Source organism: Amyelois transitella, chromosome 3 (genome assembly GCF_032362555.1).
Source record: "Amyelois transitella isolate CPQ chromosome 3, ilAmyTran1.1, whole genome shotgun sequence".
Lineage (NCBI taxonomy): Eukaryota > Metazoa > Arthropoda > Insecta > Lepidoptera > Pyralidae > Amyelois > Amyelois transitella.
The window spans coordinates 10,282,354-10,305,049 of NC_083506.1; the positions used below are offsets into that span (position 1 = coordinate 10,282,354).

Sequence of the window (22,696 nt, forward strand, 5' to 3'; positions counted from 1 at the left end):
TTTTTTCCGAAGCTTGTTTAAGTCAAATTTGACTTTGTTGGTAACAATTACAGTGTTATTATTACAATAGTTACCAACAATGTCAAATTTTTTTTTTTTTTTTTTTTTTTTTTTTTTTTTTTTTTTTTTTTTTTTTTTTTTTTTTTTTTTTGGACAAATTACACTGATTGAGTTAGCCTCGAAGCCCTATTTAAAACCGGTTCAAAAATAAGTAGGTAATGATAATCAAAGTTTCCCTTAAAGTTCTTACCAATGAAACGTGTTATTTATCTTAAAACTGAAAACGGCGCGAACGGGACAAACTGGAAAGAGAATCGTTGGAAGGCAGACACCGAGGCCCAAAGTTTGCATCACTGAAATACGAGTATGAGAGAGAGAAAATTTTCCCTTACCTGAGTCAGGAAGTAATTTTCCTTTCAACTCCACATCGCTCTCGGCTGAAGTGGCCCCATAGTTCTTGTAAGTCTTCCCGCTCGGTTCCTCGTGCTTTGTCACTTTGAAACGTTCCGACATTTTCACTCACTGATCAGCTTTTTAACTCACTGACTGTAATTTAATTCACTTGTTAACTCAACTCTCTGATCAATAAATATTAATCGCCAAAGTGATCAACCACTGATTGAATTTTAAATTAGACACCTACTTATATTTAATTTATTGTATTCTCACATACACTATGAACACTAAGGATATGCACTTAGATATGTTTGTAAGTTAGTCACAAATCCACCGATCAGTCTTCATCCATTTTCTGAAAAGAAATAACATCTTTTATTATTTAAAGAAGCTATGAACATAGAACAATGATAAATACATGAGATTAGCGTCAAATCGAGTGCTAAATCCTCCATTAATTAATTTATTGTTTTTTAAAAAAAAATGTGACGTGTGGTTCCCGGCACCAATAAAAAAATAATAGGACCACTCCATCTCTTTCCTGTGGATGTCGTAAAAGGCGACTAAGGGATAGGCTTATAAACTTGGTATTCTTCTTTTAGGCGACGGGTTAGCAACCTGTCACTATATGAAGCTCAATTCTATCAGTAAGCCAAACAGCTGAATGTGGCCTATCAGTATTTTAAAGACTGTTGGCTCTGTCTACCCCGCAAGGGATATAGACGTGATTAAATGTATGTATGTTCACAAAGTCATGAACTCCATTATATGAGCAACATTACAAATAGACACGTACTAGGCAAAAGCCGAAGAAATAACGTACATACAAAAAAAATACTCTTCTTTCCCAGAGATAAAGGCAGACACCCCATCCTTCCACCTGACACAGCACGTGCATACTTCTTTCGCTTCATCCACATTCATAACACTCGTCGGTTTCGGGTACTCTTGACCTATCTTTTAACCAGAACGTCTCAAATTTGATCAAGGTACATTCGTCTAGATCTTTAGTAATAATGTGATTTATGAAAAATATAGTACCATATCAAGGAGATAAAAGACTTTATATGCAATTGACAAACTCAGTCACCAATTTATGAAAAATAGGCTGCAAATTAAAAGTACTTTTAACACCTGCGTATCATTCTATGCGGCCCACTGTACATTTATATGAAGGCTTCGCATTAATAACAAAAATCTGATACTTATCTATTCTGAATATAGATAAGACATATCTGTTATGATAATGTAAGTCAAGCACTCATTAAATCTTTGTAATTGCTATCGATAGGTGCTTGTGTAAATCTAAAGCACGATTCACACACATACATACATAAAATCATACCTTGCGGGGTCACGGAGCCAACTTGAAAAGTCTGATAGGCTACGTTCAGCTATTTGGCTAAATGATACAATTGACATTTAAATAGTAAAAGGTTGTTAGCCCATCGCCTTAAAGAAGAATCCCAAATTTATAAGCCTATCCCTTAGTCGCCATTTACGACATTCATGTGAACGAGATGGAGTGATCCTATTATTTTTTTTATTGGTGTCAGTGCCTGTGTTACAGCGCTCCATAAATGAATACGCTCAATAAATAAATGTAATCTCAGGCATTCTAAAAGTGCTGTGTTGTCACTCCCAGTACATTGAATGCTGATTTATCGAGAACCCGCTGACATGATCCGGAATGTATGGACGGACAAATGACACCTAATTGATATGTATTGAAACATTGTGGGCCTTGGCCGGTCGAACAGTGCAATAGAAACTAGTAATTGTAATAAAATGCATCGATTGATTCAAAGTACGTGTACTTATAGAATGCAGCAGAATCTTTTATTACTCGAGGGTAAAAAATGCCTAATAGTCACGATCACAAGACACAAAGGGCATGTTGGATTAATTATGAAATTGAGATACAGATATTGAGACAGTACTTAATTTTTATCAAAGGACAGCGGTCATGTAACTAAACATTAGGTAAATTAATAGAGATGAGTTGATTAATGTGATGAAGAATTGTTGAAAAACGCGACTCCGTCTGCGTGAAAAGTACTCAATGTCATTCCCCGTATTCTATACTATAAGTAGGTATGTATGAAAATTCCATGAAATTTAGTTCAGTGTTTTTGACGAGAAAAATGGACGGACAAACACCCAAACAAACTTTCGCATCTATCTTCTATATAATAAAAACGAAAAACACTCACTCACTGATCGCGAAATCTCAAAAGTACCTACTCAGCCAATAAAAAATATAATTTTCATGAAGGTAGATTGTAAATACGAGACGTCCACTAAAAAAGGATTTTCGAAAAATTCCCGCGGGAACAGAAGCCAATGGGTTTTATCGTTCGAGGCTGAATTTCAAACTTTGTTTTTAGAACCCTGAAACTTGTAACCAGGCAACTAAGATGTATATCTTAACCACTCTGCCATACATTCTCTTTCCGAATACATTTATCTAAAAATAAGCATTTAAATACTTGGTTACGAGTAATCCTGAAGCGACATTACTTACAGTACTAACATATTCACAGATAATCCAAAATCAATTTGTGCCATGTGGCCGCCTTCGTCTGCCTTTGACAAATGGTTTACCACAAACATGGTAACAATTGTAGCCGTTTATGAAACATCAACCAGTTATAAGTTCAACTGAACGTGGCCTTTCAGTATATTCCAAGACTGCTGGGTCTGTCTAATTGTGTGTTTTTATTTGCAATAAAGGGTATTTTGTCTTTCTATCCGAACTCAGGATTCTTCTTTAAGGTGAAGATAAGCCAGCAACCAGTCACTTTCTTGACGGGATAGACAGAGCCAATAGTCACAAGACTCAAAGGTTCGATGGCAGTGAATCCTAAATCTCTTTCATTTTCATTTCAACATCATTATCATATTTGTCATTGTTATATAATATACTACATTATTAAAATGTATTATTGATGTAGTATAAAATAAAAAGCAGGCACAGCGTTGAAATACATTTTTGCCCTGTCTTTTAAATAATACGGACTCATGTGACAGTAAAACAAAACATTAATTGTGCTATTCACACAGTATAACTAATTAAAACATACGTTTTACGCCAATTAGTAAAACTAGCTTAACACACCGGAGTTATTAATTACACTGTGTCATTACGTCAACTTTTGTAAATGGCCTCGAGTGACCCAACTTTATTGTAAAACAAACTGAAACGGAGTTAACAGTGAGTATAGTAGATAATCAGATTAGAGGCCTTATTAAGGAAACAGAAATACTAAATGTTTGAAGAAAAATGAACGGTAATCAGATAATCTCACATTTACACGTACGCACGCCTCTTTGGCACAGTGATAACGTTATTGCCTTTTAACCTTGAGCCTAGGGTTCCATTCCCACTACGGTTAAAATGGTGATTTAATTTCAGAATCATTGTTGATTAGGTATATAATAATACCAAAATATGTAGCTTAACTAGCAATATAGGTATCATAGCATAATCTGTGTATTATTTGGCCCTAATTTTAGTCACAATATAGTTTTATTATTTAGTCACAATCAAATACTTCATTTCTGATTCCTAATTACTTCAAAAAGATACTTCAAAGAGTTGTTATTTTCAAGGAAATCGAATATCATATAATTCTATTTTATTGCTATTTTAATCATTAGTCTGCAGTTACAAACTACTTATTCTATTTTCCTCTTTGAAACGTGTTGAACACATAACAAATTGTATCCGTCGCTTGGAATTTCAATAAACTATACCCATAGAGTAGGTATGTATTGAACTTCCTTTGTCTTTTAAAAAAAACGCGTAACAAGTCACAATCACAAAGGACAGTTATTTGCACGTTATATGAACGAATCAATGAAATAAATTCCCTTTAGCAATTTGAACTTTCTTATAGTAACAAATCCTTAGGGCGTCGTTGGTCGAATCCTTAAGGCGCCTGGTCAAAACGCGGTTGCGCATAAAGGCAACCAGTTCGAATCCCACCGCTGTCATGTACTATACTATCTATATACTCTATTCTACTATTATCGAAGTTATGTACTGACATTAGTTTGAATACTAACCGATGCTCTTACGATGAGGGTAAACATCGTGAGGAAACCTGCACATTTAGGCAACTGAGTGTGCAACCATATGATCCAATACGGGTTACGTTCCCCTGCAAAGGTTGCGGAGTCAGATGGGAGTAGCTTCGTGTAAAATCCTCACTCATCTAATCCAGGATCCATAGTCAAAGGCTTACCCCGGGCTCCTCTCCAGAGTGGAGAGAATGCAATCGAGACCAAAAGGCAGGAGGAAGAAGGAAGAATTATAAAGTAACATGTAGATTTTTTTTTATGTTTCCTGAATTAAACTTGCTCAGAAAATTCGAGTTCTTGGCAAAAAAACACGTAGTATGCTAACTAACTTCGTTTATAAAGTTTTAATAACTGAAAACATCATCTCTTGAGGACAATTAAAGTGCAATTTAAAAATAAACGGACGTGGATACAATACTTACTTCAAACTATACGTAGTAACTGTATTGCAAAACACAAAAGTCATGAAACCCAACCAGATCATTTTTTAAATATGAATTTTTAAAATCACTGGCTGCATGACTGTTATGTTTACATCATAGAATAATTTATGAGGTAAACATAATAGCTAAAGATACACTTTTAGTTACTCGCCGTATGAACTCTCTATAGATAACAAATAGTTACTCTGCGTCTGTAACACATTTTAATTGCTTCACGATGAGAGCTGAACAGACTGTTGGTTGAAACAAATGAAACGAATCAATTTGCTGTGGTTCCAATATTGTTCGTTCTGCTTTATATATATATATATAAATGCGTGCGTGTGTGTGCGTGATAAAGTAATTATCGGCTAAACATAAAAACTAAAAGTTTTCTGTTGGGTCACTTGGGTCAGCTGTTGCTAAACGGCATTAAGTCCGCCCTTTGTAAATTTTTTGGACAATAAAGTTTTAAATAAAAATAAATAAACCTACATATATGTATCAATATAATAAACTACACATCAATACATAAATATTAATAATATAATTAATATATATCAAATACACAAATATCGAAAACAGCAATTTAACAAAATGTGACTGACTTATGAACTCGGTGAGATTTTTTTTCGTTCCCAAGACGGACTAGTTAAGTCTGTCTCGGGAACAGCTGGGTTATAACCCCGATTCCTTTTAAGAAGCACAAACCTGTTTCTATTTTTGGGGTCAAAACTCGAAGGGAATACTGACAAGGACGAATTTGTGATTGTGATTCTAAATACAAAAATTCTATAAACACAAATATTTATATTATTTGTGATGGGTAAACATAATTTATTTCATTTTATTTATTTATTTATTTAATTTCTAAGATTGTGATGAATTTAAAATTAATAAATACCTAGCTTATTGTTTTTTTTTTCTACCAGTCCATCTAACAGGTGATGTAGAGGGAGGAAAGATGAGAAGAAGTACGTACATACATTGTTACGTCTATATCTCTTGCGGAGTAGGCAGAACCAACAGTCTTGAAAATACTGATAGGCCACTTTCAGCCACTTTTGCCTTTATGATAGGTTGCTAGCTCATCGCCTAAAAAAGAATACCAAGTTTTATAAACTTGATCTTTGGTGGCCTATTTCTTACACGCCTATTACGACATCCATAGAAAGGAGATGAAGTGGTCCTATTCTTTTTTCTATTGGTGCCGGGAACCACACGGCACATTATCATTCTCTTTTCATTATTGTTTTATTTCTACGCTGACATGTTCAATGCATAACTGGTATGCATTGAATATTGATAACGATAAGGTAATTCATGAAAAAATGCAATCTTATAACAACGAAACTAATACTTTATCCCAAACGTATTAAGTGTCAAAATAAAATATAATACCGACAGACATTCTATTTTTAGATCAAATGTTATCTTTACCCGGTCAATTTGTATCAATAATGCGCGTTATTTGACGTTTCCTGGCATAAGAGACAGTATTGTCCATTTTGTGAACAGACAGACATTGGGTCGCTTTAAAAGTTGATAACATTTTTGGGTTTATATGAGTACTCACTAATATTAAATTCAAAAATTTTTGCCACATCATCTTTTTTACTTTCATATTTTCGATAACATTTTTACGTAAAATATGTAGGTATTGTTCCTGCGTCATCCTCTTTATTTCATGATATTTTTTGTCACTATTTTAATCTTTATTCTTATTTTAGTCTTTCAGTCTTTGGGAGACTATTGGCTCTGTAAAAATATGATTGTTTTTCTACTTTATAACGAAAATCACAAGCTCTCTTGAAAAGCACTTGAATTTGAGACGATATAGGTACGTATTTATATATACGATAGAATGCAACCGAGTAATGGAAGAGCAAGAATTTAATCTAAAGGAATTCTACCAAAGCGTTCTACTCCACATATTGGAAAGTTGCTTAGTAACTTCCTTAATATTTGTTAACCGTGAGTAGTTTGGCATTTTGAAAGCTAAATTAAGGTTCTAACATTACAAGGTGACCTATATCGTTCATGTCACAATTTTTTTTTTATAGAAAATTGGGTGTATCTTAAAATATGGCGATGCAAAATACTACGTAATTTTTGTTTAGCTTTAGGTAATTGAAAAGAAGTTCAAAAATAACTTGTAGAACTGCCCGTAATTCCGACTTCGTAAATCAAAAAAAAAATCAAGTTTGTTCCCGTTAACTCCCTAGAAACGAATATGTTAATTTTCAGATATCATAACAGCTCATTGCAAGATACATATGTATATGTAATTATTAAGGTTTATTAATTACTTACAAATGTATCTTGCAATCAGCTGATTCATAGAAGATTAAATAAAGAAAGAATGTATGTTATTAACGTTCATTTATTGAAATATTTCGTTTGAAAAACGCCAGTTTATTATTGGATGTAATAAGTATATCTATTTAATATATTTTTCGTTATGTAGAAAGTTATGTAATTGTAGACTTAAGAAAGATACAGAAAGCTTTCGAACACTATCCAGTAATATGACAAACACCTTTTCAAACAAACTTAGTCATCGATAACCGAACCAGAGGCAGGCAACTGAAGTTCACGGCTACCGCGAAAATAGATCGCTTCAGAGCAAAACTCTGTCCAGATAGCAACAATACATTTATCAATTCTTTTCAATACAACATGAGTTTCGCGAAAAAAATGTAGCAGACTCCGAAAAGTACGTTCATCCATCAGTGTCAAAACAAAACAATGATCTTCTCTCATTAGGATCCCTAATTATCTGTTAAATTGTTTGCGGACTACAACTTTGCGAACAATAGGGGCGTTTTTAAACTTTTTCATCGCATTATATACGAATCAAAAGAAGTGTTCATTAAGGTGGAGTGAAATTAAAAAAGTTCAACAAAGGTCGAGGATCGCCAGTGTTTTGAATTCCTTTGCATTATGTTATTACAGCCGCACACCGTGCTGTACTATAAATTAAACGGAGCGCGCGGAATTTCATTGTTTCACAGTAGAACTGTGGCCGTTCACAATGCATTTCTTTCAGCAAATGTCAGATGCCAAATAGGTTATCGAAACTCACTGATACCGCGATCGATCTATCTAGCCTTAGACCTTGAACATGATTGCAGATTTCTCTATCAGTGTTCACATTAACGTCCTCCAAGTCACAGGCCTCACCACTGTTACTGGCTTAACGTATCTAATCTAGTTAGTGTTGCACTCGACTTGACGTCACTACGAAGCCGGCGTGTGCCGCGAAAAAAAGTTCAACAAACTTTATTATGTTAAAAGTGTGGAAAAACAAGGTCACTTATCAATAGAATATGATTAACATACTTAATTGTTGCCACTTGGTGTGTTTGTGTAGTTCTGTTTTAGTTTTTAGTGATATAATACACGAGGATATGCGTTAGGCGTCGGTAGCAGACGCGTATCCCGCGCGGCGGTTGACACTCGTCTGACTGAAACATGGTGAGTTACGCGCCGCTGTTCTGCGCAATTTTCTCAAATGTACTGTACTCAGTTTCAATGTACTAGTTGATATTGCAAGAGTTTGTTTACATACAAAGAGCGTACGCGAAGATGCTGACCTAGCGTGTAGAGTTATGCAACTGAAAAATGTGTTAACTCTTGGGTGGAATGAGCATTCTCATTAAATGAGCCTGTCATTGGACATTAACTGAATGTTAATTTTTAATACATAGTTTGCTTTTTAATAAGTATTCTTTTGCATTCACATGTAGGTTATAAAATTTCATGAACATCATCTAGTCACGAACTAATCCTACTTAGTGAAACTTTATCGGCGGTTATTGTACCTAATAAAATGACACTTGATTAAGGCTTAAACCCAAACAACAATGCTGGTATTATGCAGATTAATCACTCTATTGTTTGAAGTCAAGCTGCAGCGTATTATCTGTATAAATTATGCCTAAATCCTCTCAAACTATCGGGATTAGCTTTACTATAGGGTTCCATGCATAACAACGAAAATGAAACCATTTTTGGAACACTTAGTGTCTGTTTATTAAACCCTTTTTTTAAGCGTAGGTCTTTGTTTTCGCCTTTTTCGACATCCATGTAAAACATATGGAGTGGTTCTATTCTTAAGGGAACCACACGGCACAGTATCTAAAGCAAGGAAAATTCCTAAATCGTATTAATTTTTCGCTGCAAAATTAAACGGGTCTGACCTCTGCATTGCCGCGTCCTTGTTACCTCGGACGTTAGCTTCTTGACATGCAAATCGCATATTATTGTTTTTTGTACAATATTGCCGTTCACATAACAACAGAGTTGTAATTCTTAAAGAAATTACAAATTTAAAATAGCCTAAATATACGTATGTTGGCGTAAATTTAGTTAAAAATTATGATTCTTAAAAATTCTTAAAGAAAAATTCAGTTCATGAATTAAATTTTAAATTTTTAAAATGGAATATAATCATAAACCCTTCAAAAATACATAAATATAATTACATAAAAATACATAAATATAATTTCGTAAATACATCTATTAGTGTGCTTCTCAGAAAAAAAAGAACATATCAATATCCCGTGGATTTTGTAAATGTCGACTAAGGGTACAAGCAAATCTTGTACAACAACTATTCCATATATAACTATTTAACATTCAAAAAAAATATTCCAGGAAGAGGATGACTTTATACTAAGAGGGTTAAGAGACAACAATGTCAAAAATACTAAAAGATTCAGATTCACTACAACTTATATGTAGCAATACATACATACATATCATCACGTCTATATCCTTTGCGGGGTAGACAGAGCCAACAGACTTGAAAAGACTGGAATGCCACGTTCAGCTGTTTAGCTTAATGATAGAATTGAGATTCATATAGTGACAGGTTGCTAACCCATCGCCTAAAAGAAGAATCCCAAATTCATATTCCAATCCCTTAGTCGCCTTTTACGACATCTATGGGGAAGAGATGGAGTAGTAGTTACTATTCTTTTTTCAATTGGTGCCGGGAACCACACGGCACTATGTAGCAATGATTTATTATTTTTTATTCTAACAAATAAACCGCGATTAATACTCCTGTGTCACATGTTCGGGTAAGAATTTATTGGTAAGGATTTTGCTGTCACCATATTCTTCACGGCCGTTGTATTTCACGTCTGAACGCGCGAAAAAATTGTTTTAGGGAATCCTATAGATCTTTGCATCAACAATAGACACATCCTATCAATTCTCTGTAAATATTGCTCGAAGCCCCAGACTTTTTATATAAATGTATGCGTGTAACTACTTCTTCTATAGACCCGGTCACACTACTCTAAAGAGGAGCCCGGAGTAAGCCATGGCTCCTGGATTACACGAAGCGACTCCCATCTGACCTCCGTAACCTTTGCAGGGGAACCTAACCCATATTAGATCATATGGTTACACATCCAGTTGCCTGAATGTACAGGTTTCCTCACGATGTTTTTCGGACGTCATGGGTTCGTCTTCAGTGAAATGAAGACGCAACCGGGCCTATGAGGATAAGAGATAACAAGGTCATACTCTGACCCTGACCTATGTGGTATGGTAGATTCCATAACGCGTTCCTTATTGGGCTGCATCCGTGATAACAATGCATAGATTACTCTCGCCCTTCGGCGCTATCAAACATGGTTTTTATCATAAAACACTACCAAATATAGGTCAACAAATAAAAAATATTATATAATGCAGTCAAATGCAGTTAACATTGCGGCAGGTCAATGAACTTTAGCTTTACACTTGATGACGTGTATTATACGTGCAGGTAGCTACAGTAATCCGCAGTTACAATTATGTACTTATCTTGTACATACATAATTGTGAGATGCTTGCACATACATAATTGAGATAACTATAAAATAACTAGTCTTTTGGCTTGGACTTTCCATACGAAGGCCAAAAACAAAGCATACCTAATAACAAAAGTTATATAAGTACCCAAAAAAACGTAAGTCCTTATAATATTACTATTGATAATAAGCGTTTAGATAAAACAATGTCTACCTAAAATGATTTAGTTTTATAACTATCCTATATTCCTACAATTTTATGCAGTTTTTGCAATATAGGTATGTAGCTGCATTTTTAATTCCACCGTATAAATTGCTGGGCAAACATAAACCTAGAATTTCGACCTCTTCTCCTACTGCATAACACTGGCTGTAAAAAATAAAAAAAAATTAAAATACTTCACTCAAAATTCCAGTAACTTCAAACGGATTGCGCGCGGTGTGCGTTTTTTGTGATATTTATTTTATATTTTTAATTTTAACATCATGTCGTCGCCGAAATCGCCGACGGAGTATGACGATATAGGTGACATAGATATAACTTTGATGACCCTTAGAAAACCCACAGAGTTGAAGAAAGTGATTGATTCCGTGCCGAAACCAGTGAGATCTGTGCCCAAAAATGGCCTGCCTATGTGGTACAGACTCGGCCTGGAGTCGAAGCTGCCTGTTCCCAAAATGCCATTGGGGAAAATCATTTTTGCGCGCGGGAAAATTGGTGAAGACGTAAGTACCTACCGTGTTCTTTTTTGACAGACGTACTTACATTTTTTTCTCATAACTCATTTGCTTAGCTATCGATGCGATGCAATGCGAGTCTGCCTCTGAACTTAGAGTCAGACTCGCAAGAAGTACTACTTTTGTAATAGATAAACTCGAAAAACTACGTGACCGATTACGATAAAATTTGATATAAAGACTTTATCCACGGAAGCAATCTAATTTTGTTCACGGAAATTGAAACGGGAGCGAAATCCCGCGCAAAATCAAACTTTGACTTTAATTGATGCTAGTGAATTAATTTGATTTAAAATGGAGTATATTACTTGATTGATTTTAATGTGAATATGGATGATATTGTCTTTTCTCTTGTATTATGAGCCTATCAGTAGCCTGAAATAAATGGATTTTATTTTTATTTTATTTTAAACGATATGAGTACATCCCGCAGAGACATTTCTCAATGGTAATCTTTCATACCAGATCACTTTTCGGATCATAGTCTTATCAGATTACATCAAATGGGGTTAACAACCCTACACAGGAGATATAAAACCGTTTGGTAACTTCAGATAGATTACTGACGCTACTTGATTGATCACACGTCCCAACTCATAGTTTTGACGCGGGTAGAAATAGCATTTCTATGTCTTGTTTGATAGGATCTTGTAGACTATTAGTATGCTATTTTTAAGTTTTCAGAAACTTTTATACATCTGTTTATTTTTGTGTCTAAGGTGAATAAAACACGAAAGACATCAATAATTTCTCGATTGACTTACTTACTTATCTACATGCAATATAAATGACGCGTTTTTCCCAGAGGCAGAGAATTATACATCTTTCCACCTGACACATTACCTGCACACTTCTTTCGCTTCATCCACATTCATAACTGTATCTATTTATGTTTTTTCTTGTATTCCATAATTTTATTCTATAGGTATGTATAAAATAGCACATTGACTGACTGATTAAGTGTCATATCAACGCACAGCCAAACTACTGGACAGGTTTGGCTGTAATTTGACATACAGACAGTTAGAAGAGATATATCTACATACCTATATAATGTCGGCCAGTGTACAGTGCCGTGTGGTTCCCGGCACCATTACAAAAAAGAATAGGACCACTCCATCTCTTTCCCATGGATGTCGTAAAAGGCGACTAAGGGATAGGCTTATAAAGTTGGGATTCCTCTTTTAGGCGATGGGCTAGCAACCTGTCACTATTTGAATCTCAATTCTATCATTAAGCCAAGTAGCTGAACGTGGCCATTCAGTCTTTTCAAGACTGTTGGCTCTGTCTACCCCGCAAGGGATATAGACGTGACCATATGTATATGTATGTAATGATGTCGGCAGCGATTGATCAATTTATTTTTCAAGCACGTTGGTATATTTTTGAAATCCTTACCAAAGGAGTGTTTGATCTTTATCTTTATTTGCTGCCTTCATTCAGTGGCGATGACATAATTCATCATGATCTTATACTCACAATAACAGTATCTACAACACACAAATCAACTCTTGAGGATCTTAAGAAAACATTATGCAAATTCATGCATAGCTTTAAAGATCTGTGAATGAGCCCCCGTCCTTAGCGCTCATAAATCAACCTTTATTTCGTTCATTTTGCTCGTTTAAACTGAAATTCTGGTTTATTCCACTTTGTACCCCGAAGTTGTCTCAATATAGTAAACATTTTTTTTATATGTATTAAATTAATTAGGTGCTAAGATTAATGAAACACATTATACATATAAGGACATCTAAAGGTGGGCGTTAAATAACTTTGCAGGTATCGTTGTACTTAAATGATTGACTTGTGCTTATTCTCGTTTTAAAATAAATATTTTTTTTTCATTTTAGTTTTTGCCGACAGTCAACGAGTATCATTAATGATCTCCTTCTCTTGCTTTCATTCATTCATATAATCACGTCTTTATCCCTTGCGGGGTAAACAGAGCCAGCAGTCTTGGGACACTGACAGGCCACGTTCAGCTGTTAGGTTTAATGATAGAATTGAGATTCAAATAGTGACAGGTTGCTAGCCCATCGCCTAAAAGAAGAATCCCAAATTTATGTGCTTATCCGTTAAGTCACCTTTTACTACATCCATGGGAATGAGATGGAGTGGTCCTTTTCTTTTTTGTATTGATGCCGGGAACCACACAGCTCTACGTGTAGTAAAAGATTATAGCACAGCAGAGAAATAGTAGGTATTAACGTGGTACTAACAAGGTGGCTTGGGTGTTGAATTTGAAGCCGAGATAGGAATGCAGGAAGTTATTTGTTATCGCTGCAGAATTGTGACATAGTTAATAATTAGATAATGATAATTTGAATAAGTGCTTTCACCCGATTTTTTATCCTCGTTCCAAATTATAGTATGTAGATTTATCCCTGAAGTTAAGTCTGTTTCTATGTTAAGTTTCATTAAAAAGTTATGCATGACGAAAGTTAATATAAACCTTTTCTCCATGTTACATTGGTATAGATATTCTTATCTCAACTTATATTATAAATGCGGGAGTAAATTTTTTGTTTGTTTGTTTTCTCTTCACGCGTTAACTACAGAACCAATCTTCTTAAAAATAAGCGGATATATAATTTAGACTCTAGAGACGGGCAGAAATATGCCTATATATTTATCCCGGTAAAAACTATAGTTCCCGCAGAATTTGCGAAAAGCCTGTACTCTTATGCAGGTGGCGCTAAAGTCGCGCTTGTAGGTAGCCCAAAATTCGCGCGGGCAAAGCAGCGAGTAAATATGCTAGTAGTAGTATACCTTGCTAGTTATGAATAAGTATGGAAGTATAGTTAGTATGTTATAGTTAAGTTATAATAAAAGATACCTTAACCGCCGAGCTTGCAAAGAGTTATAGATGTGGATGAAGCGAAAGAATTATGCAAAGATCGGGGCAAGTGAAACCTTCGTAGTCTCTGCCTACCATTCCGGGAAAGAGGCGTGATTTTATGTATGTATGAAAAGTGTGTAATGTATGAACTTTTCTAATGAAGCAAGCAGAACTTGCTACCAAGATAACCCTCAATCCATATTTTGTGTTTAATCTTGAAAAACTACTCTTGCCCCGGGTATAACTATTCGCGCCCGCGAATGCGTCAAGTAAATAACTCGTCGTCGGAATGTTTAGCATAAGCCGCATAATGTATGTAATTAGATGATAGATATTATAGTAGGTATATTTAGAAATGCTAATAGGTAGGTACGGTAAGATACTTTATATGCATACAAAATCGTGGCTGTGTTTTTTTTACAGTTTGTTAGAAAATGTCGTAAATAATACCAACAATAAAAAATTCTTACATATCTGCGTCCAAGGGCTACGTTCCCGTCCAATATTGTAAACACGTGTACCAGATTTCATCAAAATCGGTCTAGTAGATTTTGCGTGAAAGTGTTAACAAACACACAATCCACATATCCTTAGAAGTATGTGCATTAATAATATTAGTACCTGTTTACTAAAAATAGTTAAAACATTGGTTCTCTATTTCATTAAGATGTCAGAGTTTCAGTACACAGCTTAAAATCCTTTAAAAGACGCTCATTATGCTAATGCCTCAGGTTTTGAATTCCCTGCTGTGTGTACGATGCTTTATTCAGTGTGTATATTGCTGTGTTTTGTTTTATTTCGTGTTAATTACGCCCCTATGGTTGCGAATTATGATTTGATGAAAATTGATTTTGTGCTGTTTCTGGTGTATCGCTTTTGAAAAGTTTACATATTATTTTAGGTATTGACTATTGCGATGTAACCTTTTCTCTTCAATTTTCATTATAAACACATACATATATAAAATCACGCCTCTTTCCCAGAGTGGTAGGCAGAGATTACATCTTTCCACATGCCACGATCCCTGCATACTTATTTCTTAATACACACACACATTCATTAACTATCTTCCTCTTTCAAACTCTTTAGTTATCCTGTAAATTGGAGATAGTGTGATGAAAAGACATGCCCTTTAAACGATCGTTAATAAGCCTTATTCAGTTAACCTACTTTTTGTTAGGCGGAGGCTTTTAATTTCCAGGTTCATATTTCTTTTGACAAAACCGCATACTAGGTGGTCCAATGACCTACTTATGATTGCAGGAATACGCTAATGCGATCCGCTTTCAAGGTAAAAATCGCTGTGAAGAAGATAATCTTCTTTGCTTCCTCAACTCCAAGCAATCTTTTCTCACCTATGAGAAAATACACATAATCACGTCTATATCACTTGCGGGGTAGACAGAGCCAGCAGTCTTTAAAGACAGGCCACGTTTAGTTATGAGGCTTATTGATAAATTTGAGATACAAATATCGCTAGCCCATCACCTAAAAAAGAATCCCAAGTTTATAAGCTTATCCCTGAAAAGTTTTTTTACTTAATTTAACATAACATTTATTATGAAGTAATTGCTTAAAGCATACTGGCGTTCTTGTGCAAATCGCATGCAGAAATAAGTCAAGGATCAAGATTTGAATATAGTAAGTAGTTTTAAGGACACATTTCCTACTAAATATTTCCCCATTTCAAGGAGATCGGTTTTCAGTGAATTCATATAACTGTCCAAATAAGTTTGATCCCAAATAGTTTTACGTCGGGATGGCAACGGAAGTTCATGCTTTAAACCAGGGTCGGTGCCTTTTAGCGTCACTTAACTTAACTTCCGGTGCATTCTCGTATAACCTTCAGGAGTTTGAGACGCCATTTATCCAGGCCAACGAGGGTTAATAGACTGTATTGTTTGAGGGAAATTCAAGTTACCCAATTATTAGGCAGTGCCGACCGTGGAATAAAGTAATTGGTTATCTTCTTCTTCTTAACTTTATGAGCTACTTATCTCTTTCTTGTAGTAAGGACGCTCCACTTAACTCCACCGAGTTTAGTGGAGCGTTCTCCATTCATCTTTTTTCTCTGCAAATAGTTTTTAATTGCTGGTACGATGATACGTTTACTTTTTTATTTATTTGTTCAAAATATATCATTCTTGGTCTTCCTCTTCCTCTCTTTTCGTTCATTATCATTGGCCATTATATAATATAGTTTGGCAGACTGGTAACATTAATGGTTTAGATACATACATACAAGCATTATCTACTAGATTCTTCTCAACTTATAATCCTGTTGGCGTTAATCCTCACCTCTACGGTCAATGAACACGGGGTCTAATTAATATCTTCCTGTCCCCGTAGAATGGCACACGCGACGCAATTTTTTATCGCACGAAAAACTATCGCTGTCCCGTTTCGCATCATGATAAAAAGCGACACAGCGATAGTTTCCCGCGCGATAAAAATCTTGGCGCGCGTGCCATGCCACGGAGACTTGTATGTAAGGTCAGGTTACACAAAGGGCCTCCCGTCTAACACCCGCAACCTTTTCGCTAGTCGCCTTTTACAACATCAATGGGAAAGATATGGAGTGGTCCTATTCTAAAGCGCCGGGAACCACACGGCACAAATTTAGAAAATTCCAACAATGCCTACAACGATAAAAAGAAAAATGGTTGGTATTAAGCGTCGGGTCCCGGATGTCAATTATTTGTGTGTGTGCATTCTTACGGAATAATAGGACTTTTATACTTATCCTCCGGTCAATGATCTAAGCATCTTTCGATGAAATCGACTTACGATTCGATTTCGCTTTTCTTTCGAAGGAATAGATAATAGGTTTTATTTTGTTTAGGTAAGTCCACATAAGCATATATAGAAACTCATTTCAATAACCGAGTGAAAATGCATATAAAGCAAATGCAATGTAATGAAAAAAAATACATGTAAATGCAATGCAGTAAATTTTGTTTTGGATGGAACGTTTGATGTTTTGTGGGATTCAGAGTTGATGACATAGCTATCAAAAATATTTGCAAGACACTAGTCAAGTTGCAAGACTTAAAGTCTTCGCACAAAAAAAATGCTTGCAAGATACGCAGCTCTGGCCTAATTTTGGTCTTCTCGGGCTTTATGCTTTATTATTGAAAGGAAAAACCGTTGATTTTTTGTAATTTTAACTACCTTTTTATATCAGTTTGTCCTCAAATTTCAATAAAACATCTTTCTTTGATTCCATTAATTACGAGTATCATCTACCAATAAGGATGTGGGAAAAACTTCATCACAATCGGTTCAATTGTTTTCGGCATGCATAAACAAACACAAAGCTTTTCAGCGTGGATTATGATATCAAATATTTCATGCGTCCCTGAAATTACCTCAACATTCCTAAATTTAGTTCACGCCAATGTATTTTTATAACTTTTTGACCTTTTTATATATAGTCTTTGCGAGGATTCTTTATTTTTATCTGTGTTCTATAATTTTTATCATAAAATATAAATATAAATAAAAATCCTTTATTTGTGTCTCATTTTTAAAGCTATATCTGTTATAAGAGTATAGATAGAACTACACTTTATTGCACATAAAATTATAACAATTAATTTATTCTAACGACAATCCACGCTAAGAGAAACAAACAATTGACAGATAGATTTGAAGTGGTTTCTTTTATATTCTTCTGGAAACGACACGGCTCAATAATAATACCATTTACCATACTTGTTATACGTAAGTTTTGTGCAAATTAAGCAAAACCATCAAACTGCGAGTAGCATCGGCAATAAATTTTCAATTTGCACAACACCGGAGCCGACAGCACTAGAATTAATTTCTACCGGTTATCGATCAAAAGCCCCTGTGGATCGGGCAAATTATTATTGCGAACCAATATTAAAACTATTTTACAGCATGCGCGATTTATTATAAGTAAATCACGTCTTTACCGCTTACGGGTTAGACATAGCCCATAGAATGAAACCACGTTCATCTATTTGGCTTAATGATAGAATTGAGATTCAAATAGTGACAGGTTGCTAGCCCCATCGCCTAGAAAAGAATCCCAAGTTTGTAAGCCTATCCCTTAGTCGCCTTTTACGACATCCATGGGAAAGATATGGAGTGGTCCTATTCGTTTTTGTATTGGTGCCGAGAACCACACGGCGAATAATTAAAACAGATGAAATATTATGTTTAGCCAAAATCGATCAAGAAAATTATACTCATTATAAACAAAACAAATTATGGCACCAAGACAAACGCGAACATTAGTATAGATAATTATGTATTTTTCAGGTCCGACGTGTCGGCCTCGGCGGCACTGGCCCGCAGCCGACCTTTGACCTCACCGACCCTTACTGCCACAACGTGTCCTACGACTACGTGCCCATGCACGACCCCCACTTGGCCCACCATTTCGCCCAGAAGCCGGCGAGAAACAGGATGAAGTTTCTCGGGTTCTGCACCAAGGACGGCAGGGCCGTGTGCTCGCTGAAGGAGTTCAATCAGTATAGGAAGTACCTGTACAATCAGTTTATGGACAGGATTCACCAGGAGATGAAGAGATTGGTGAGTTATAAATGATATTACTTTTACTTTTTTTATATAGGTATATTATATACTAGCTGTGCCCGCGACTTCGTCCGCGTGGAATAGTCAAGGATTAATAATTTACCCCGTTTTTTTTCTACATTTTCCATTATTTCTTCGCTCCTTATAGAGCCGCTTTCCTCGTAAATGGTCTATTTAACACAAAAAGATTTTTTTCAATTCGAACTTGTACTCGTAGTTCCTGAGATGAGCGCGTTCATACAAACAAACTCTTCCGCTTTATAATATTAGTATAGATTTATGTAAATGAAGGAAAATAAGATTAAAACTTAAAATGAAGTAAAATTCAGTACAAGAGCACTACTTATTTCTAGAGGAATTTCTTCCAGCAGACTCACGACAGGTAAGTGTAAAGAAAGGCATTGGCTTGTGTACATAATAATTAAGATATAAACTAACATAAACTTACTGATATTAATAAACCAATTTATATATTCAATGTTAGCGGAGTACGTATTGAGCTCAAACGGTAGTTGTAAATTCAATTAAATTGCAATCATAGTGACCTTTCTACCTCTATAAAGTAACATTCATAACTTTAAGTGTTGTACCTATGACCCGCCTAGCTATAAAATTTATTTTTTTAAGTAAAGGTCACAAGGTCACACTTGCACTATAAAAGGCATGATTATATCAATTATAGCTTTCTAATCATAAGTGTATGTTTGGTGGGCTCAAATGATAGAATTGTTATAAACGGAACCTTAGCCTATGTTACAATTAGGTTCTCCAGTCAACCGGTGTAGGCAATACGACTGAATACTTGAATTTGACCTCACTTGTAGTTTTATATTTAAAAGACTGAAAAGCCACAATTAACTGTCTCCTTTTTCCTGGCTATAGTCTGGAGAGGAGTCTGGATAACAGCTCTTGACCTTAGATCCAAGATTAGGTGAATCAGGTTTTTACACGAAGCGACTCCTATCTGACCTCCGTAACCTTTGCAGGGGAACCTAACCCGTATTAGATCTTGAGGTTTCACATCCAGTTGCCTGAATGTGCAGGTTTTCTCAAGATGTTTTTCCTCAGTGTAAGAGTGTCAGATAGTTATCAAACAAATGTACATAACTATTTAACGGCCTCTGGCGCAGCGGTAGTACGCTTGTCTGCGACACCGGAGGTCCCGGATTCGAATCCCGGCCAGGGCATGATGAGGAAAGAACTTTAAAACATATATACATTAACATATCGTTGAGTTAGTATATCGTAACACAAGTCTCGAACTTACTTCGAAACTAACTCAATCTGTGTAATTTATTAAATATATATATATATATATATATATAATATATGTATATATCAAAAAGTGACCAGTTGCTAGCCAATCGCCTAAAATATGAAGAAAACAATATGTAAAGATAATAATTTGAACTTGGTTAACAACAGGATGAGCGAGCTCGCGATGACCTGACTCTCAGAAGGGTGGAAGTGGACGTGGCTCGTCGACTCCAGGTCTTCATCAGAGCTGAACGCACAAGGGAGCACTTGGAGAGGATTGCGCAAGAGCACGCCGACGAGTGGGCTGAGAAAAAGAGACAGTGAGTACCAGAATTACATACATACATACATAAAATCACACCTCTTTCCCGGAGGGGTAGGCAGAGACTTCCTCTTTCCACTTGCCACGATCTCTGCATATTTCCTTCGCTTCATCCACATTCATAACTCTCTTCATGCAAGCTCGGCGGTTTCGTGTACTTTTGACCTGACCCTTTACCAGGGCGTCCTTAATTTGATCAAGATACGTTCGTCTAGGTCTTCCCAGAATTAATAGATACAATTCACATAAATACAGAATGAGACAAGTAGGAGATGTTGTCTAGTTAAGCCAAGAGACGTGATAATAATGCGACGTATTAAGAAAATGCCGAAATATGTAAAATGACGAGCTGTCAACTAATCCATACATATAGTTACGTCTATATCCCTTGCTAGGCAGACAGAGCCAACAGTCTTGAAAGACCACGTTCAGCTGATAGGCATCATGATAGAATTGAGATTCAATTAGTGATAGGTTGCTAGTCCATCGCCTTAAAGAAGAATCCCAAGTTTATAAGCCTATCCCTTAGTCGCCTTTTACGACATCCATGGGTACGAGATGGAGTGGTCCTATTCTTTTTTTTATATTGGTGCCGGAAACCACACGGCACTAGACACAATTCAAAGCTTTTATAAAAGAAATTTGCAAACGCGCTTAATATACATACACACACACCTCAGATGTAAAGAATTTGCTTAGTTACATAAGATATACATACATATAGATTTGATGAATAACAAAGATATATCTCAATTTGGTACAGAGTATAAATGTTTTTCTCAGTGATCGTGCGAAAGATGGATTCGCCGTTTGTTTGTGTTTAAAACATTTAGAAAGAAACTCCGGTGATACTAAATCCATCGCATTATCAATAGACGGATGCACACTTCAGTTGCTATATCACATCCTCAGATAATGGCATCAGCTGCAGAGCCATTAGATATAGAACTTCATATTACTTCAATAGAATGCGCAATAGTAACTTTATATTAAGTGGTGAAAAATATTTTATGATCATACATACATATAGTCACGTCTTTGTCCCTTGCGGGGTAAACAGAGCCAACTAGCCTCGAAAAAACTGAGAGGCCATGTTCAGCTGCAGTTTAGCTTCATGATGAAATCGGGATTCAGATGGTGACAGGTTGCTATTACGTAACATAAAAACTCATAAATCTATTAGTATTAGACTAATTAAATCTATACAAATTTTTATTTATCATTTAGGTATATGACAAGTGCTTCATAAATGTTAATAAGTAGCCCATCGCCAATATGAGGAATCCTAAGTTTATAAGCCTATCCCTTTGTCGCCTTTTACGACATCCATGGGAAAGATATGGAGTGGTTCAATTTCTGTATCATTATATTTATAAAATTTACATGCATAAAAAAAATCACGCCTCTTTTCCGTCGTGGTAGGCTATATCTTTTCACTTGCTTCGTTTTATCATAAAGCAAAATAAATAAAACCAAAAGAAACTGAACTAAAGTGTGTATGTTCTAATTATTTATTTGGGATCCTTATTTGTATATAATAATTTCAGCAGATACTATTTTCTTGTGTCGTATTTAAAGCGCGTTTTAATAGTCGGGTTTTAGTTTTTAATAAAAATCAGAAGACAATTGCAGAGTTAAAAAAATACTTACCACTTCTATTATTGCGAATCCAATACCTACTAGTCGAGTGGACCCTCTATAACTACATTTACTCTTTGATTAGCGGTTGATCACCACCTCCTGAATTAATGGCTCTGAGTGGCTCTGTCTGCTGCCGATCGCTCCTCAAGATTGCATCTAAAGAAGTTCGATTCATGATTAAATAAGTTCACATTTTACTTATCTTATTTTCATAAAAATAAAATTAAATTTTGGAAATTGATAAACGGTGTTAGAAAGTGCGTTTTGTTAATTATAACAATTATAAACTCCCCCTATTTTTTCTGTCCGTATGTATGCGTTTATTTCGGAAAGTTTGTTCCTGTTTGAGATGGTCCTGTTTGACATATAAATTCTAGACGTGTGAAGCCGGGGCGGGTCGCTAGTCTTATATATTAGGTTTCTCTGCAATAGTTGCGGAGGTAGGATTGGAGGTATAACTAGAAGTAAAAACCTGACTTACAGCCAATCCAAAATCGTAGTTAATAGCCCATCTATCCATCAACTCTAGAAAGCTAAGGACACTACCGATACTAACGCCAGGAGGAAGATAATACTTAATTACTTTTATCTACATTTCATTATAAATCTGGCTCCGTCAACCTCG

At 35.5% G+C, this 22,696-nt stretch overlaps 2 protein-coding genes across 4 annotated transcripts in view; one reads left to right on the forward strand and one right to left on the reverse strand.

The window, feature by feature from the left end:
* Positions 1 to 8,359, reverse strand: part of LOC106140135 (solute carrier family 12 member 6) — a 292,621-nt gene extending 284,262 nt beyond the window's left edge. Inside the window, exons 1-2 of one of the 2 annotated variants that reach the window (XM_060948205.1) lie at positions 8,244 to 8,359; positions 393 to 751 (exon numbers count right to left, since the gene is read on the reverse strand). In XM_060948205.1, coding sequence (XP_060804188.1) covers positions 393 to 513 — 121 coding nt within the window. In that variant the 5' untranslated portion in view covers positions 514 to 751; positions 8,244 to 8,359. Of the gene's footprint in view, positions 1 to 392; positions 752 to 7,986; positions 8,124 to 8,243 lie in introns of those variants that run through there. The other variant, XM_060948209.1, reaches the window with a different exon arrangement.
* LOC106129795 (plectin) overlaps positions 8,239 to 22,696 on the forward strand; it is a 37,616-nt gene continuing 23,158 nt past the window's right edge. Inside the window, exons 1-3 of one of the 2 annotated variants that reach the window (XM_013328467.2) lie at positions 8,239 to 8,378; positions 18,576 to 18,848; positions 20,277 to 20,428. In XM_013328467.2, the coding sequence (XP_013183921.2) occupies positions 8,376 to 8,378; positions 18,576 to 18,848; positions 20,277 to 20,428 (428 nt within the window). In that variant the 5' untranslated portion in view covers positions 8,239 to 8,375. Of the gene's footprint in view, positions 8,379 to 11,194; positions 11,435 to 18,575; positions 18,849 to 20,276; positions 20,429 to 22,696 lie in introns of those variants that run through there. The other variant, XM_060948224.1, reaches the window with a different exon arrangement.